Source organism: Periplaneta americana, chromosome 10 (assembly GCF_040183065.1).
Source record: "Periplaneta americana isolate PAMFEO1 chromosome 10, P.americana_PAMFEO1_priV1, whole genome shotgun sequence".
NCBI lineage: Eukaryota > Metazoa > Arthropoda > Insecta > Blattodea > Blattidae > Periplaneta > Periplaneta americana.
The window spans coordinates 144,274,483-144,294,634 of NC_091126.1; the positions used below are offsets into that span (position 1 = coordinate 144,274,483).

Here is a 20,152-nt window from a genome sequence, read left to right on the forward strand (position 1 = left end):
TCTCCGCAAGGGAAAGTTGAGAAAAATAAAATTAATATTCTGTAATTCACACACACTCATGCTTGCAAATTTCCACTGGTTAAGTTACGGTATTAAGACGTCACACCAAAGCAACACTCAGATATACTGATGGTCAACAATTTTCTAAAACTGGAAAAGAAGTCTCTCTTTTTCGTATTTTATGTGCTATATCAAAAGGATTCTACTCGTGCAATCATTTTGAGTTAAGGTAAATATTAGGTTCTGCTGGAGGCTGGATATATACGTAATAATAAGGCAAAAGAGAATATTAATTTCGTTATATTAACTCGATAAGATTCTACAACAATAAGTATGTGAAAATAAAATAAAAATTTTGTCATTAAGTTTCAAGGGAATAGAGAATCCATTTGACGCAGCATTACAATAGCAGTGTGGGAGGAGAGGAAAGATCCCTTGTGGCCTGGCTCTGCAAGCCACTGCAGCGAGATATGGGTTTTTAAACAGCGGCAGTTTCCCTCTGCTTCCCTTCACCTCTCTACCTCCTGACCATGCAAGACACACTCTCTATGAGCTGACCACCCTGGAGATCCCAGGATGACTTTGAATGCATTGTCAATTCCAATACTGTCGACGCGCAAAAAGATTATGCATAATATAATAGTACATATTCCCGGCCAGATGAAATATAAAGCAATTTACCAATAAAAGCTGTAACAATTCTTCTACAAATTAAAATAAATGTTGTTATTTTTATTTTCCTGGCAAAGCAGGGAGTGCTGCAGCTCCGCAGCTCTTATGGACGAGCCGCCCCTGAATAAGAACCATATATACAGTTAGGACTACTGTATGGCATAAAAATAGTAATGAACTACACACATTTAACTTGCTTGCCGCTGGAGCGCTACTGTCGCGCCAGTTGTCAAATGTTGGCATATTTTATACGCATGACGCGGCTCTGTGGTAAGAATACTGCGATACAATTTCATAAGTTTATGTTTGGAGGTTGGCATCGCTGGCAGTAGGTGTTGCACTCTTGTAGTCTCAGATCATACACAGGCTTGTAATGTTGCAAAATAAGCTGTAAAAGGAGAAAGAGGTTACGAACGTCACTTAAATTGTTATAATTAGTTACACGACTTCATAGGTTTGTGATGGCCCTTTAAAGACTAAATGTATTGAAAATGTGACATGTTGAAATAGAAAAGAAATACGTTGCTTTCTCACTTATATCGGATAAATGTTTAGAAATATACCTGGAATTTGTTTTTTATGATAAAGAGTACATCTATAAATGTAAGTAATTGTACATATTTCTGTAAGTTTTTTTAATGTGTGTAGTTGAAGTATATAGACGAGACTTATGAATTATTACGCTAGTGTTAAATAGTCCATAGGTAGATGTGTTCTGTATATATTGTAGGGTAAGCTTCAGTTTGTTTTCCTGACATTTCAGTAATACTAAAGTTGAATATGAATTATTTGGAATTTATATATATAAAGTCTACCTTTGCAGATTACATTTAAAGATTTGTCATTTTTCTCATTTTTTAAGGTAGGCATAAATGAATTAAGTTTCCTTTCTCATGAAATACTGTTAGAAGAACCTTAGGCATTTTCCAATACTTCGTAGTGTAAGTTGTAGAAACGTATATACTTCTTTGTCCCATAAATTACGCTTATAATGTCAAACTATTTTATGTGTGTTTTTAAATTTTTGGACCAGCTGAGCATTGAAAAAGTGGGGAAGAATGTGGTTTTATTTACTTGAGATCTGTTAAATGTAAGCTTAGTGTAATAGTTTAGAAGGATTTGGGCTAAACTAGCACTGAAGTAGTTCCCTGAGTACTCCGCTTATAAATCTTGCATATACGAATCTGTGACAGGTTAGGTTTGTTTAGTTTAGCCTTTTGTTATGCCTTGCATATGCGATCAGCTGCATCTCCACAAAAATTCCCGATATTTCGGTAGAAAACTTTTGTCAATATGGCGGACGTCGTCGAGGATCAGTGACAGGTTTTTGGTATGCCTACCAAAAAACTTATAATATGCAAGGCATAATAAAAACCTTAAACTGAACGAGACCTGTTACTGATTCTCGATGATGTCATTGATGCCCATCATATTGACAAATGTTTTCTATCGAGTTACCAAAATCCCTTATAAATTCAACCATTCCACTTCCTAAATCACCGGAACTATCTCAGTGATAGCACAGTCTAGTATATACAGTTACGAAGCTTGAGTTGTGAGGGTGCTAGGAACACTAGACTGTGCCGGTAGTATTTCGCATTGTCTGTAATGAGGCGATATTAGCGATCCTAGTGGTCAGCAACTATCTATGGATGCATATTTACTACTTATTGAGCTTCGTGACTGTATATACTAGACTGTGGTGATAGTTTCACCCAGATCTTAAATTTAGAAGAGTTGCAAGGAGATAGAAGTCTGATACTACTTTAGAAGTCTCGGTACTATAAGGTGGGTTGTCATCACTTTCCGCCCATTTTATCCCTGGGAAAGAGAACTTCTGTTCGTAATTATTCAGTGATTAAGTGAGTCTTAGTGTCATTGTGGAAGTTACGGAAGGAATAAAAGTTTAACTTTTCTCAGGATCGAACTCAAGTTTTTTCAGTCCAAAATCAATTGCTGTACTTATTATATCACCTGAACCTGCATAGGTAAAATTTCTGTGTCAGACTAAATTAGAAAGACAAAAATGATGTAGATTATGATATTTTATAGTGCCAGTTAGTTTAAAGAAAATAAAAGAAACTTAAAGTAGGTAGTTTCTATAATTGTCGACCTGGGTAGGGTAGTTGGTATAGCGCTTGCCTTCTGTGCTCGAGATTGCGGATTCGATCCCGGCCCAGATCGATGGCATTTAAGTGTGTTTAAATGCGACAGCCTCATGTCAGTAGATTTACTGGCATGTAAAAGAACTCCTGCAGGAATTCTGGCACACTGGCGATGCTGATATAAGTTCTGCAGTTGCGAGCGTAATTAAATAAACGATATTTTTTTTTCTGTAATTAAGATTAGACTAACCTTTTCCATTATCAACTTATCACTCGTCCTGTCAGTAATAGAATTTATCAGTTAATTTGCAAAAAACGCCGAGTATGTGCATAATATCCCTCATAAGAATAATAAATCCTGACAGTTTATAATAGAACAAATCATTATTTGGTAATTAGTTTTCTTGAATGCTGGATGACTTCATTTCCTCTTATGAAATTTATTTCTTTTTCTCCTTAACTACTACGTCATCTGCTCATCTTCTTCCTCCTTAAAAATTCCTTTGACTATTTCTGACTATTTCATAGTAAATAGTTGTTAAAAAAAACTGCAGAAAATCAAGCACTGAGAAGTAATCGGTGGAGATGGATTTGTTGATGAATATAAAGAACGTTTTTTTTTTTGTAGTAAGAGCATAAATGTTATGAAATTTAATCATTCAATCCTTTAATTGACAGGTCGTACATTTGAACCAGGTAAATTATCTTCAGTTATGGTTGTGTTTATGTATTGTAGGGTGCAGTAGGTGCTCGGTAATTGTATGTGTATTATACTTCCAAAGAGATCACTTTCCTTTAGTATTGCTAACTAACCGGTATTTCTCTGGCCCAGCCGGATATTTTGACAGGTCTCAACATAAGGGCAGTTGCCAGTATCAACTCTTTGCTGACCCTATTTGTGGCCAGAAATTTTATCATATGAGTGTGAGAAATTGTAATAAGAACTTTTATCAAGCAATGCTAAAATGGATTTTTCTCTATTTCGTGGGACATTTTAACATCTTACTCAGAGCAACTAAAGATACGGGAATTTTGAAGTATTTTTCAGCCTTAAAATTTAATGGTTCTCTACATCATAGTGAAAGAAATTTTAAGTATTGGACAAAAACCACGGCCTCAACTAGATGAAGATACACTTTACGATGAATTGTGCTTACTAAACACAGTGGTTTCTTTCTTTGTGAAAGAGGAACATTTGATAAGGCACGTAAATGGTGTAAATATTTACAGGATAAGGGTGCCACAGAGAAATTTACGTAAATAAGGTGATAAGTGACAAAGAGCGTATTCCAAATCTCACCGGCGAGCAATCCGATGGCATCGCGGTGTTCTGAATTCCACCGCTGTCGCACCAGTGCCATCAACTTGCAGAGGTGGTGGCAGTCTCCATCAGCTGCCATCAGTGAATCTGATTGGTTCTTGTATAGGGCGGGAATTAGCAGACGAATAACATTGTGCACTGTTGTGTCATGGCGGTGTGTTCTGCTTTAGTTCTGCTGTATTGTTTGTAATGAGCACAACGTAAAAACAATATGTTAATGGCTTATGAGCGAACATGTCAACGGACCCATTATTACTACCGGTTCAAGAAATAAATTGTTTATGCTATCTTTTCTTTGAAGGAGATGGGAATACGAAAATTTCGCAAAATTTTGCTAGCATAGCACAGACAACAACTTGTACAGTCGCCATGACAGCCATCGATCCTTCCAGCAGTTTTGTTCCTTATTTCGCTGCAACGTGACGTCATTGATGCCACCGGACTGGTGAGATTCGGAATACGCTGAATGGTTTTTTAATACATTGTCATATTTATGGACCATTGTTATTAATTTTGAAACTAATATTTTGTCAAAAATTAGAATGCAAATTTAAATTGTCCATTATAAACAGTCGCCAGAACTTATTATAATCTCTCACATTAAATGTGTTAACAAGCACAAAAATAATCACAGACATCATAACAACTTACATAGAATCTCGTACAGGTTACTAAGTAAATTAAACTTCAGTTCACGAATTGCCAGTGAGAAATTCACAATACACAATTGTTAAGTGAAGAGTTAATTCAGCACAGACATACACAACTAAACTACAGACACTGATCATTGAATAATGTTATCTCTTTTATCACTGGCTACTATAAAAAAAAGTACTTTTACCTTAGTGTGTCTGCGAATATATGCAGTAAGGACAAGGATAGTTTGGAAATCAGTGATCATTAAGCTGCACTAAGGCAATAGGACAAGATGCTGTTTGGTTCTCTAATTTTATCAAAATAGTGCTCCACCATATTGGCTTCAGAGATGTGGACAAGAATCACATTGGAACTGTAAGCAATACATCCCACATTTCAAATGCTATTTTCGTATGTTTTAAGATTTTTGGAATTGTAAATCTTACATATTATACAAGAAGAGAACAACAGAAATATAGTGGTGCGAACAGCTGAAAATCTAATTTTTGTGAACAAGGAGCCTTTTGGAAATCCATGTCCCATTTGTCCCTTTAATGAATATAAGTACAAATAAAAATAATTAATGGATTATTGCATATTCTAAAGGTGAAAGTAAGTCATTAAAAAAGGTAACACATTGACTTATACGATGAAAGAGTAATGGAACGGAGAAAAATTCTCTCCGGCACCGGGATTTGAACCCGGGTTTTCAGCTCTACGTGCTGATGCTTTATCCACTAAGCCACACCGGATACCCACCCCGGCGTCGGACAGAATCATCTCAGTTTAAGTTCCAACTCTTGGGTTCCCTCTAGTGGCCGCCCTCTGCACTACGTCATAGATGTCTATGAACGTAGGACTGAAGTCCACAATGTGCTGGGGTGCACTCGTTATGAGTGACTAGTTGCCCGGGATCCGACGGAATAAGCCCCGTCTTAAATCACGAAGTGATTTACGCATATCATATATATTATTTTAATGTACCGAAGTACATATGATATTTCCATGCTGATATTCTGCGTCATTGACTTATGTTACTTGTTATTAGTTTGCAGAATGCCCCACTAGCCCATGTATGAAATTAACAATTGTGTATTGGAAAACATTTGATAAAGAAATCAATTTAAAGAAGCAAGTGGTTGCAGAAAGCAATAACTGCAGATTCTGAGTTTCTGCTGTCTACTTCATAAAATGTATGAGAAATAATCTAAAGCAACACATTAACATGCCAGTTGCTTGCAATAAGATGATTCTAATTTGGAGAAAAACAAGTTTGTTTTCGATTCATAATGTATTGTACATGGTAGAGCAGAGACCTGCACAACGGTCTAGCCCATGGGCTGCTTCCGCATTGGGCTTCACAGTCTCACACAGAACAAGCCCGTGAAGTCACCTCACAGGCTGGGCTAAGCTGCTTGTGAAGCAGTTTTGTGCAGTGGGCTGGTATCAAGGCATTGACCCCAAATCTATTCTTCTATCAGTTACTTAAATTGAGTTTGTGTGGGCTTGTGCTTGTGTGTACAGCTCGAACAACATTTCAAACGTTTTTGTTTTAGTTTCTGATTTTTGTTTTTCAAGACCAGTTCAAATAATGGTGCATTGCAAGGAAAATACAATCTCAGCCCAGACACCGGCCGTGAAAGCCTATGTGCTTAAATACAGTCTCTCTAGAGAAAAAGTAGTGAAGGACAAAATCACTGCTAGAGTATTTAAACAAGAGTGTTGGATGGAATTAAAAAATTACCATTGGGACAGTTTTTAAATCTGTGTTCGACAGCAGTGGAAAATAATTTAATTTTGTATATTGTCTGGTATGCGGGGAATTGTATGTTCATGCATTGGTGTCGACTTGGTTGGCGAGTTGGTATAGTGCTGGCCTTCTATGCCCAAGGTTGCAGTTCGATCCCGGGCCAGGTCGATAGCATTTAAGTGTGCTTAAATGCGACAGGCTTGTGTCAGTAGATTTACTGGCATGTAAAAGAACTCCTGCGGGACAAAATTTCGGCACATCCGGTGACGCTGATATAACCTCTGCAGTTGCGAGCGTCGTTAAATAAAGCATAACATTTTTTTCATGCATTGGCTTTGATTGGTACCGCATATATTTCCTATCATCCATACATTGCAAATCACAAAACTCAAAGTGAATATGGAAAATATCCACCCAAACCGTTGCAGGAGTTGAGAAATATGTGCCTATGTGTGCATGGAATTTGAGGCCATTTGGGACAGTTCACAGTGAACACTTCATGGTTCTCACACAGACATTAAAAATACTTGAGTTACATATGGAAAAGTGAGTGCCAAACATGCCATCCCCCATCCGACAACAGTATTCTGGCACACGGTGCAAAATGTCGATTTAATTATTTACACTTTCTGAAAATAAAAGTTATTTGTCAGACTGTTATTGGAGAACTCAAGTAGTGTCCAAAATTGTTTTAACTCCTGTTGTCACATTTCTAATGAATATTGAAATGGAATAGAAGTGAAGGAATAGACTTTCGGGAGGGGACAATATGACCCAGCACTGCGGCCTTTCATGATCTATTGCGCTAACCCCCAAGCTAGGTGCATTCCCAAACCCACACCGGCTGACTACACTAAGGTTCGCTGCGTACCCAGATTTCGAACTTACAACCTCGCTCATCCCTAGACCAGGCCCCTCTGTGCGTCGTCAGCCAGTGTTTGGAGAATGTTATAGAATTATGATGGAATTGAGAAATGTTAATGGAACGTAGATACACAATTTGGGGAAATGGGAGAAGCACGAAAAAAATCGTAAATGAACCTTGTCTGCCACAATGAAAAATCCCAGGTCTGAAAGGGACTCTAACCTGGACAGCCTGCATGACAGACTGAAGGTCTCACTACTCAGCCATAATGGGGGTTTTCAATGAATATTACAATAGACATAAATCAGTCGAAGCTACAAGAAATACAACACAAAGGTAGGTATGTTAGTTGGTCTCTGATCCACTGGCCACACGCTGAGCAAAAGCATAACCAATGCATGCAAGCAGAAAAACAGTAGAATGCAACCAACTGGTGGTTTGTGTTAGTGCAGTGCTGAACAGTGCAGTGGGCTATGGTAGGCTTCGAAGCCCAGTGCGATGGGCTAGGAAGCAGACAGTGTTGGTCTTGGGTAGGCTGGGCTGCTGATGCGATAGATCTGGCAGTGCTGAGTGGTGGGCTATCATGCAGTACTCTGTGATAAAGATGAAGACTCTGTGAAATGGAAATGGAAGTGGTTAGTATTGATATCAAAGTGAAGCTTCACTAATTGACTTCAAATTGGCTTAAAAATGAGTCCTCACCTGTGACTAGTGTTCTGCATCTATTTTATTGAAATCATTTCTTCTCCTCACCTGTATATTTCTTTTTATCCTCCTTTCCTTTTCTTGGTTTACGTTGAGGGCTTCTGATGTTTTCCTCTTCTTCTTGGTTCTGCTGTATTCTTCGTTGTTGACATTTTATGACTTCTTCGAGTTTAGATTTTAAGATAAAATTGGAGAACTGTATTGTGTTTGTTTTTCTCTCATATTATTACACATTTTAAATTTTAATTTAATTTATTTTATTCCATTATCTTACATCAACATGGTAGCCTTGAGATGTGGAACAAGTCGAAAGTTGTAAAAGAAATATACAATACATAGCAAGCAGAATAATTCAGTTTACAAGCCTAACAAGTTGAGTAACAGAAGTGGTACGAGTATGCAGAAATTTTGTTAACTGTGTTCTGAACCTTTTTATTTGGACCTTAAAAGGTTTGAGAAAGTTAGGCAGTGCATTGAATCAATAGTGAACTCCCTTTTTTTTATAATAGTTGAGGCTAACAGAGGGTAAATATATATTTCATTGTTTCTTGTATCAAAATTATAAATGTTTGGATTAGTACAGTACAAAATGTGTTTGATCTTTAATATAAATTAGGAAAATAATGTATTCACAAGGTAAGGTCAAGATTTATAAATTTTGGAAGATATTTTTATATGGTGTCCTTTTGAGTATACCTGTCATTAATCATTAGAGATTTCTTCTGTAAAAAAAAAAGTTTATCTTCATATTATAAGTTGTTTCATAATATTAATCCATATTTGATTGCAGAATAAAAGTATGCAAAGTATGCTATTTCAAGTGTGTTTATATTGCCAGTAAAAGATAAGGATCTTAATGCATAACAGACAGAGCTCAATTTTGAAATAATATATTTTATGCTCGACCATGCCGAAATGTAGTAATTATACACCTGGTAGTAGCCCTTTAATGCACTCATTAAAGTACACCTATTCATTATAGTTCAGTTGTTCAGCCAATGAGAAATCACCATTGTAGCATTATAAAAGCACAAGTATCGATTATTCTCAGATATGCACTTGAAAGACAACTAGCGAAACATCACAGAGGGTGGAAATCCAATACTGTCGCTGAAGGTTATGTTCTGTTACTATAATAATTAGCATTAATTGTAAATAATATTCAAATAAATTCAATTTGTCATCTCGTTTTTCAATTCTAAATCAATTTCCAGGTTATATCAAAATTAATATTCATGTTATTCTCTAGATTATATCAAGGTCAATGACATTCGTTCCTCGGAAAAAATCAATATTTTCGCGTCTGCACACATCTCACAATTTAGAAGGTCAGTTCTGCTCCTCACTTACATAACCATAACATGAATACTTATGAATAATTTAAAGTTAGAAATATGGCCGAGCATAATAAGTCATATGAAACTTGCCTATAATGGTAATTAAGACGCTTGTATGAAATTTATGAAACTCGCTTGCACTTGTTTCATAAACAAACATACTCGCGTCTTAATTACTACCATTATAGGCTCATTGCATAATGTACTATTATGGCCATTGACATAGCTTGATCTACTGAAGCGTTTGCCTTCAACCATTACTCCACAGCAGTAGATGCCTATTTCGTAATAACCATAATTATATATAACTAATTTTGCACATTTGATATTTACTCATATATTAGGATTATTCATTCTTTGTTTCTTTTATTTAGGAATCAGAATGGATTGTCTGGAGATGGTACGAAAATGGAAGAGGAACATGGATAATTATTTCACGTAATTTTCTTCTTACATGATAATAAAGTTGTTTACAAAAATTATAGTATGGCATGTTACTCTTATGATGTTAAACAGTTGATATGATAGTCATAGTTTTCAGAAGAAAATATGTAAAATACAAGTAATTTTCGATATCAGTTAAAGTATAAATGCAAAAATTTGTACATTAAATGGAATATTTAAAGGGAAGAAAGGCAATGCATAGCAGCAAGTAGATTCAACAATTTATGTATAATCACAGAAGTTTGTGATACCAAAAATTCTTGTATGTTTCAGGTATCGGAGAACGTTTCTCTTGATAACCATAGTGTTTGGTTTAATTCTATACATTGGCCCAAGTTTGCTGAGGTGGCTATCCCAGTCAAATATAAGTGTAGAAGGTAGGATGATTCTAATGCCTAATGGTTGTAATAAATTATTTGGAAAATAATGTTAGAACTGCAGTGATTTTCTTATCAGTTTGTGAAAATTGCTCATTTCATTGCAATATTTGCATGTTTTAATATTTAAAAATAGTAATTGATGAAGATTAATGTATTTCCAATTTAAATAATGAAATAAGAAATTATGTATTAATGGCATAACAAAATAGTAATATGCATTGCAAGAGCAGTATGTTGAAGTTTTCATGTTCGAGGAAAAGTTTGAAAAAGCGAAATGTAGTTGAACTTTTTTAATTTCCGAGAATTGAAAGAAAACATACCGCTCGTGTATCGTACATTATTTTGTGCGAAGATTGTTTATTACATACCTGAAAGAGGAATTTCTGATTAGTTGCAATGAAATCTCCATCTTGGTTTCTGTTCAATGACGGCAAATTTGCAAAACAAAAATATCTATCTTCAACATTGTTGCTTTAAAATGTTTTCTGTGTTTACTATACTCCAGCAGGCCGTGATATACGTCTGTCTTTTTTTTTCCCCAGTCTATGATGAGTCTGAAATCGTGTTAATTTTTTCACGGCTTCCTTAATGTTACTTGCATCACGACTGCAGTAACTTTAGTGGAGTTGTAGAGTTTATTAATTTTTGCAAATATTTAAAAACAATAATTAACAGTGCAATTTAGGTGAAATTGCAGTGGTAAGTTTCCAATTTATAATTATTACTATATTGAACGTCTCTAAAAATAATATGTTGAAAGCCTAAAGCAGTAAAATGAATATGTCACTTAAGCGGTAAGAAGAGGGAAATTGTTATGTGTGTTAGGTTGGGAATACTGAATGTGGAATTTTAGACTTTCCGCGGATTGGTTTTGTTCGGAAACCAAGCAAATACGCACAATCTCGCACAAAAGTAACTTTTAGATTTCTGATACATGGTTCTCCAAATATGATACTCCTCTTACAGCACAAGCACAGCAGTATTTTTTGTTATATTTCTCACACAGTTACCGCAAAATCGGCTGCAGTTTCTATGGTAGTAATGTGATGTGAGTATAAAGGTGTGTCAGTATGCTTGCTTCAAATGTGTCTTTCTTTGCACATGATGTCACGCCTGAAGCATCTGGCAACTGTCTTATGTTGTATGGAAGCATGTGCTTAGAACCTACTGGGATATGGGAAAGCAAAATAGTAAAAGATAATCGATTTTTACATGTTCATTAATATTACTAGAATTGAAATAGACAGTATGAACACAAAATTTTAATTCTGCTGTCCTCTGAAATGACAGACATGTAGTCCTTGGATTTAATCAGAGGGGAGACACATTCTGTTTAAAAATCAGTATGATATTCTGCTGTAATCATTCATTTACCACATTTTATTTTGTAATTTCAACACATCTCTATTTACATGACACTTTAACAAAATAATATGACTAATTTGTAATAATTTAATCTATATAAAATGTCTTTTACAAAAAAAAAAAACTATTGTCGACACTTCATATTATTAACATAAAATTTACTCTGTCACACGTTAAAAGTATTAAAATTGTTAAAAAGGTATTTACCTTCGACAGACGGCCCGTTTCGACGCTATTTGTCGTCGTCTTCAGTGTCTCTTGAACCACTGCTGATTTTGGCTCTGCGATGTGCAGTTGTCGATGGTAGGGGTGGGGGTGTGTTGCTCCTATGGTGGGGGTTGGCTGTCTGTATGCTATGACGTACTATGATGTCAAACAATGTGTGCGTATTGAACTGTAGTTGCGTATTAAGTATGTATTGTGGGTGTGCTATTGTATTCTTATATATTTCGTATTGTTCTAGGATATTTAACTGTAAACTTTTTGGTGTGATGTGTAAAATTTCCATATCTGTTTCTATATTATTGTAGTCATGATTATTGTCGATAATGTGATCTGCATAATTTGATGTAATGTAAGGTTTGGTTATAGCTTTAATATGTTCGTTGTATCTTGTATGAAAGGATCTTCCTGTCTGTCCTATGTAAAAATGTGGGCAACTATTGCATTTTAATTTGTAAACTCCAGTTGAATTATATATATTTGAATGTTTAGTGTGGTTATTTAAGTATTTCTGTGTTGTATTATTTGTTTTGTATGCAATTTTGTACTTTAGTTTTCTGAATGAAGTTGCAATTTTGTGGGTATTGGTATTGTGATATGTTAATGTTATGTATTTATTCTCGCGTGCTGTTTGTGTTGGTTTGGTCTGTTTTTGTTTTGCCTCTTTTATTAGTGTGTCTATTATGTTAGGGTTGTATCCATTGTCTTGTGCTATATATTTTATTGTGTTTAATTCTTCAGTGTAGTTGTCATTGTTCATTGGTATATTAATTAATCTGTGTGTCATTGTACGGAAAGCTGCATGTTTATGTTGTATGGGATGATTTGATGAGTTGTGTATATGTGTTGTGGTTGTAGTGGGTTTCCTGTATATTTTGAATTCGTGTCTGTTATTTGTTTTGGTTATGGTGATGTCTAAGAAGTTTATAGCTTGCTTATGTTCCATTTCTACTGTATATTTTAATTTGGGGTGTATTTTGTTGAGTTGTTGGTGTAGGTTTTCTATTTGTCTTTTGTTTCCATTATATAAGGCTATTATGTCATCTACATATCGATGCCAGTACATTATTTTCTCTGCGTGTTTGTTGTTGTCGGTATTTAGTATGTGTGTTTGTTCTATGTTGTGAATAAAGATTTCAGCTAATATACTTGATATAGGTGAACCCATTGGTAATCCTTCAGTTTGTGTGTAGTATTTATTGTTATGTGTGAAATAATTTTGTTTAGTAATAATTCATGTGATGTGTAAATTCTTCAGCATCGAAACGGGCCGTCTGTCGAAGGTAAATACCTTTTTAACAATTTTAACACTGTTAACGTGTGACAGAGTAAATTTTATGTTTTTAACAAAGTGTTAACGAGAACTTTAATCAATGACTTCATATTATTATTGTTCCATATAACTTTTAAACTAATTTCTTCTCGTACATTTTCGACACACTTATAAAGTTACATAAAAGTTTGAAGACTTTATTAATAACGATACTACTTAATTACTTTATCAAATAATATGGCAATAAAATAATATATTTGATTAAAACATTCCAATTTCACTACCTACTTGTAATTTCAGCGCATCTGTATTTTTATGATACCTCCAAGAACCACATCAAGACTGAAAAAATGGAACTGTCTATCCAGTATCTTCAAATATGTAAGTTTAAGGAAATATAAACTGTTTCCTATTGGGTGAAATGTACAATAGTAGGAAGGCATATTCATATTTCATTGGCTTAATTACTTACTTACAAATGGCATTTAAGGAACCCAAAGATTCATTGCCGACCTCACATAAGCCCGCCATTGGGCCTTATCCTGTGCAAGAATTTCATTGGCTACAATTCTGAATATGTAGTCAGAACAACAGAATCAACATGTGTGTGTGTCACTAACTTCGAAATAAAAAATCCAACACATGTGTTCAAGAACATACACATTGTATACAGGAAGACAATGCTAGTGCCACAGAGCCCTTTGGATCTGACGTCATTAGACCATGGTCATGCGCACTGGCACACTATTATACTCACATCACGGGTAGCAACTTCAGTTTCTAAAACCTGTTTAGTGGAGAAAATTTTTATAAAATGTTTAAAAACTAATACTACAGACGTGGGCAAATTATTAGACTAAAACGTTTTCTTGGAAACAATATAATTCGTCATATCAACTATCCGTATAATTCACAGAGTCTCTGTTGTTTTAAATATGATTGTTTACATCTTCTGGTATATTTTTCCAATGATTAAGTATATTTTTTCTGACTATGTTGGTACTACTGGTGTTTTAATTATATACTGCAGAAAATATTCCCCTATGGCCTGCAAGAAGACCGGACATGAACGAAATTGAAAATCTGTGATCTATACTGAAGAAGAAAGTGAACAAAAAGAGGCTTACAACAAAACATGGACTCATTTAAGCACTGTCTGATATCTGGCTAAATGATGCTGATATTCAAAGAAAGTGTCAAACTTTGGTTTCCAGCATCCCTGACAAAATCAACGTGTTAATAAAGAATAAGGGAATGTTCACAAAATATTAGTAACCTCAAGACTCAATTTTCTGTTCATTATTTCTGTGCAAAATACATTTTTTTTTTCATTATTTCTACCGATAAATACAACTTCGTTGCACATATAATTAATTTAGTCTAATAATTTGTCCACGTCTGTATACAAGTGCATTTTATATATTATTTTAATGTACCGAAGTACATATGATATTTCCATGCAGATATTCTGCGTCATCATACGATGAAATAGTAATGGAACAGAGAAAAATTCTCTCCGGCACCAGGATTTGAACCCGGGTTTTCAGCTCTACGTGCTGATGCTTTATCCACTAAGCCACACCGGATTCCACCCCGGCGTCGGACAGAATAGTCTCAGATTGTTCCAACTCTTGGGTTCCCTCTAGTGGCCGCCCTCTGCACTATGTCATAGATGTCTATGAACGTAGGACCGAAGTCCACACATGTGCTGAGGTCCACTCGCTATGAGTGACTAGTTGGCCAGGATCCGACGGAATAAGCGCCGTCTTAAATCACGAAGTGATTTACGCATATCATATATATTATTTTAATGTACCGAAGTACATATGATATTTCCATGCAGATATTCTGCGTCATCATACGATGAAAGAGTAATGGAACGGAGAAAAATTCTCTCCGGCGCCGGTACATTAAAATAATATATATGATATGCGTAAATCACTTCATAATTTAAAACGGCGCTTATTCCGTCGGATCCCGGCCATCTAGTCACTCATAACGAGTGCACCTCAGCACATGTGTGGACTTCGGTCCTACGTTCATAGACATCTATGATGTAGTGCAGAGGGCAGCAACTAGAGGGAACCCAAGAGTTGGAACAATCTGAGACGATTCTGTCCGACGCCAGGGTGGAATCTGGTGTGGCTTAGTGGATAAAGCATCAGCACATAGAGCTGAAAGCCCGGGTTCAAATCCCTGCGCCGGAGAGAATTTTTCTCCGTTCCATTACTCTTTCATCGTAAGTGCATTTTAGTTGTGTTACAAGAGATATTCAATGTGTCCTGCTTCAGTACATTTTTGACATCTCGAAAGATTTCTGAAATACTTTACTAATCTCTTCTCACAAAATGACTTGTCGGATATATTCTTCCACTTTTGTATAAATTGAAACTACAAAAAATTGTTGCAAATGCTATACACCCTTTTCAAACAATTAGAAAAAATACAATAACTTGCACTACATTATGCATGAATGAGCAATCCATTCAGTAGTTCACAACAGACTGAAGTGAACTGCAAGCATGCAATGCCCTATAAATCTCCTTGAACTTCGGCGCATATCACAGCTGCAATGTGGAAGGCATCATATATGGGGAATGTGTATTAAAATACTGTATTCTTACTTCTATTCAAATTCAGTGGTCTAGTTCTTACTATGCCTGACAATTAGCACATTTTCATGTAGAAGGGATATAGAGCTGTAAATATCGTACATAAGAGTCCTGTCCATTATTAAGAGGACTTCAGGAAACATTTTCTGGCCATCCATTTCAGGATACAAGCTCAATACTTCATAGATGTATGTTTCTGTGGTTCACTTGCTCGTTTGTGAATACAAATATCTCGTGAGCCCTCTAACAGATTAAGCAAGAACCAAAGTGTAATATATGGAGAGCAATGGCGGCTCGTGATAAAATATTATGTGGTTCACAATTTTGTGTTCCAAAATCAAAGAGAATTTGATATCGTACATTTAGCCTAATATGAAATGTCATGATTCCAATGTTTCACTATCGAAAAAACCGTATATAAATTCAAAACAACATATAATAATAATAATAATAATAATAATAATGATAATGATAATGATGATGAAACCCAGTCTTTTTATTTCCAATTTTTCCTGGTAAGCCAGTTTACCCAGCTCTTTACTGTTCAAAATTACTTGAACAGAGTTCATTGTTTACATTTGTTAAAGATGAATACATACCACAATGCCGTTATTTACAAAAGCATGTGTTCAGTAATATATTTTGATTCACAACACACTGATACACTATAGCCTATACCAGTACTGTAATCCCATTCGCATAGATTGATTACTATAAATACATGCCAGGAAATATTGTTCTTAAATATTATACACTACCATAAAGATACTTAAATTCATACCACCACCGCATTCAGCCAGCACATGTTTGGAAGCCAAACTATGCTATTATGCTGACACTGAAGTATAGTAATTCACAAACTACACTCTCGTAGCAGCACTGTACACACATCCACATGAAGTAAACGTTCCTACAGTGAGATGCTGACACCTACAGGCTATTAAATTTCCTCCTCGAGATACAGCACATGAATGATAGGCATCGATGCACCTGACATCTGTAGGATAGATTCACTGTTCACTTAACGCTTTGTGCTCTTGATGAGTCATAAGCGGCCAGCGAAAGACAATTTTCTCCCGCGCATGCGTAAAATTCCTGTAACCTTCTCGAAAAGAACACGGCTTGTACGTGAACGGATGTTGCCAAGTTTACATAACAAGTTTATGCAAGATGCAGGAAGTTTAAAATACTCGATTCTGTTATTATACATCCCCACTATGCCAATACGGTATTAAATAATAAAACTAATCGTGCATTAATGGAAACAAGATGTTCACGTGCTCTTGTTGATGCACCGCCACTGATGGAGAGAGATAAAATAGATTCGATGACTGCAGTGTCTCTGGTGCTGAACAGTGGACAGGTTCTTTTGGGGTGGAAAATACTTTCTGATGACATAAAGAGTATATTGTTGCAATATGAATATGCACAAGACATGTAGGAATTTCTTTTTTATTCTTGGTTATAGGATAGACAATTTTTTTCGAGACGAGAGGGAATCCATCAAGATGAGTGTGTAATATTTTTTTTCCCCCTCTTTTGTTTTTCCAGATATAGCTGAGCGATGTTTAAGTGACAGACTGAGAGCATTTTATAGTGGTGCTGAAGATTTCAATGCCAATATGCAGCACATTCCATTACGTAGTTACGAGAAGCCTTACATTCCCTACGTAGGAAATGGAGTGTTCGGAATTCATATTCATTCTAAAAGCCCCATGTATATACGAAATGGACGTATATTATCACTACCAGTATACTACCATCCAGTTATTAATGTTGGATCAGCATTAGGGTCCGGTAAACCACATGAAGCAACTGTGGTTCATTATTTGAGTGGTATAGTACACAGGTACCAGTGCTACAGCAGTGGACTATATGTGTCGTATCAGTATTATGCTCATAGAACTTTACCAGCTGTTTTGGTACAGGACATTACGATTACAAATCCAACAAATGAACATTTCAATGTGGAAATTTCACAGATGACAGTGTCTGACTGGCCAACAGCTGTTGCTCAAGTTTTCAGGTAAGTTAGATTTCCCTTTTAGCATATTTATTAGCACGTAAATTTCATTTGTGTACAAAATTTATCTCTTTCAAGACCTTGCTAACCAGTGAATTTACATGCTAAAGATATCCAGAAATAGGCCAACGTATACAGACACACCTGTTCATAAATCGCCCTGATATCTCTGCCAGCTATTTGTTTCTGTGAATTGGGGAAGAGGTAGCTATTTTTACAAGTTTACGGGCAGTATGGTACGTGGTGATTCATATATCACGAGTGTATGACATCATAAACTTGACTGAAGTGAGTTGTGTTGGAAGTCATCAGTCTCTGTAGTTATGCAGTATTGTATGGTACTGTATGGTTCGTTACAATTTAGAACAGTACGATATATTTATTTGCAACTGTTATAATATACTGTGTTCATCTCAAAATTTCCCAACTTGAAAAAATTTTAGATGTGCAAGGGACACAATACATTTATTCTGAATACATTTATACCAGTGCACAAGAAACAGACTAAAAGCAACCCCAATAATAAAATTATAGGCTGAGTTCACGTGTCACAATTCTGTCTAAAATAAATAATAGAGCAATGTGTGAAATTTCAATTGTCACATTGTTTTGAAGGGTGTGAACTGCTAAATTCTTCTTAATGTGAATTTATACCAAGATTTTTAACCATCAAAGAAGTTGAATCTGTTCTATCTGAAATAATTCCCAATTACAAAAATCAATCTTATGTGAGCGAGCTACACTTCCAGGTACAAATAAAGTTTCGATACTGTTTCTCGAAATGTACTGCTTTCAATTATCATTATGGATTAAATGGAGTTCAATTATCCCTTGTTTCATCATATCTGTCTAATAATAGACGTCAAGTCATTAATGTCGATAATAAGAAATCTGATGTGCTTAAAGTAGTAATTGATATTCCACAAGGAACTTTTCTAGGTTCCTTTCTTTTTCTCATTTATACAAATGACTTCAGTATCCAACTGTATACGGTACAGTCAGTGTTATGCAGATGACACCACCCTTATTGAAGTTGGGGATGACATTGAGAATATCATTCATAACACTTTGTTAATGATGGCTGTGGCTAATTCATGATTAGTAAACAATAAACTTGTCTTAAATCAAAATAAAACTGAAAAAGTTATTTTTCTCCTGTCTAATGACAATTTAAATACCTATGCATCAGCAAAGCTTTTGGGTATAAATCCAGATGTAAAATTAAACTAGCAAGCACATATTCAAAATTTATGCAAGAAGTTGTGTAGGATAATATATTTACTTAAAATGGCTTATAGAGAACCCGGAGGTTCATTGTCACCCTCACATAAGCCCACCTTCAGTCCCTATCCTGAGCAAGATTAATCCAGTCCCTAGCATCATATCTCACCTCCCTCAAATCCATTTTAATATTATCCTCCCATCTGTCTTGGCTACATCTAATAGAATTTGCCTATAAAAGACCTTAGCGAGACCAGTACTTTGTTACAGTAGTGAGGCATGGACATTAAGGAAGAAAGATGAAAGCAGAATAACAGCTAATGAAGAAGTGGATAAATCATCTGCATTGCATTCATACGAATATAATTCCAAAAGCCATGTTTCGCTATCATTCAAATGGGAAGAGATCTCTAAATCATCCAAAGAAACACTCACTGGATTGAAAATTCAACTGTAAGATCGCAACAGGCCATAGGTCTAATACTTCAAGGGAAGACGAAGAAGAAGAGTGGTGCATGAAATGAATCTTAAAATTCTTGTAGAGTGTTTAATTTTCCATGTATATGTTACCGTTAAAAGAAAACTAAATAATTCAATGATAAATGTAAAAATTACTTTCAAGCTAAATACATTACCATAATGATCCACATGTTTCATTTCCTACTTATCAACTTTCTGAGTACATTAATCTGCTATGTATAATGGAGTTATGCCAGAAAATAGGTTTCGCTTAGTACAGCTGCATTCAAAAACTGATATGGGCAAGTAACAGTTTGTTTAACAGTGATTCTGCATGTCAGCTTTCAGCAATAAAATCTCGCGACTTATGTATTGCGTTACATACGTAATTTATTGGTTTACCTTATAATAAGTACTGGAACTGTTGACTGTTGTAAGTATAGCACGACACTTTTTGTACAGTTTCTTCGTAATATATGTAGGTAAAGGTGTTGTACCTAGGAACAAGTTGTACCTGGAGACACTTGGTTTATTTTCAAGGTTATGTGGTGGAATTTTTGTTTTCGCAGTTGACCACTCTAATTTTATCATTCAGCTGTTTTGTGAATGATTTACGTTTTGTTGAAGCAATCTGGAGAGATTTTATTTAAAAAAATCTGTTTTTGCACCTAAAACATAAGTAATTTTTAAATTAATGAAGTATTTTTAATTAATTCTTTACATACACGGTAAAAAACTTAAATCTATATTTTTAAACCCTGT

General features: G+C 35.3%; 1 protein-coding gene across 2 annotated transcripts in view; it reads left to right on the plus strand.

The window, feature by feature from the left end:
* The first annotated feature begins 992 nt into the window (after window positions 1-992).
* LOC138708052 (uncharacterized protein KIAA2013 homolog) overlaps window positions 993-20,152 on the plus strand; it is a 44,571-nt gene continuing 25,411 nt past the window's right edge. The window contains exons 1-5 of one of the 2 annotated variants that reach the window (XM_069838174.1): window positions 993-1,275; window positions 9,766-9,829; window positions 10,109-10,212; window positions 13,376-13,456; window positions 17,239-17,713. In XM_069838174.1, coding sequence (XP_069694275.1) covers window positions 9,774-9,829; window positions 10,109-10,212; window positions 13,376-13,456; window positions 17,239-17,713 — 716 coding nt within the window. In that variant the 5' untranslated portion in view covers window positions 993-1,275; window positions 9,766-9,773. The remainder of the gene's footprint in view (window positions 1,276-9,765; window positions 9,830-10,108; window positions 10,213-13,375; window positions 13,457-17,238; window positions 17,714-20,152) is intronic. The other variant, XM_069838175.1, reaches the window with a different exon arrangement.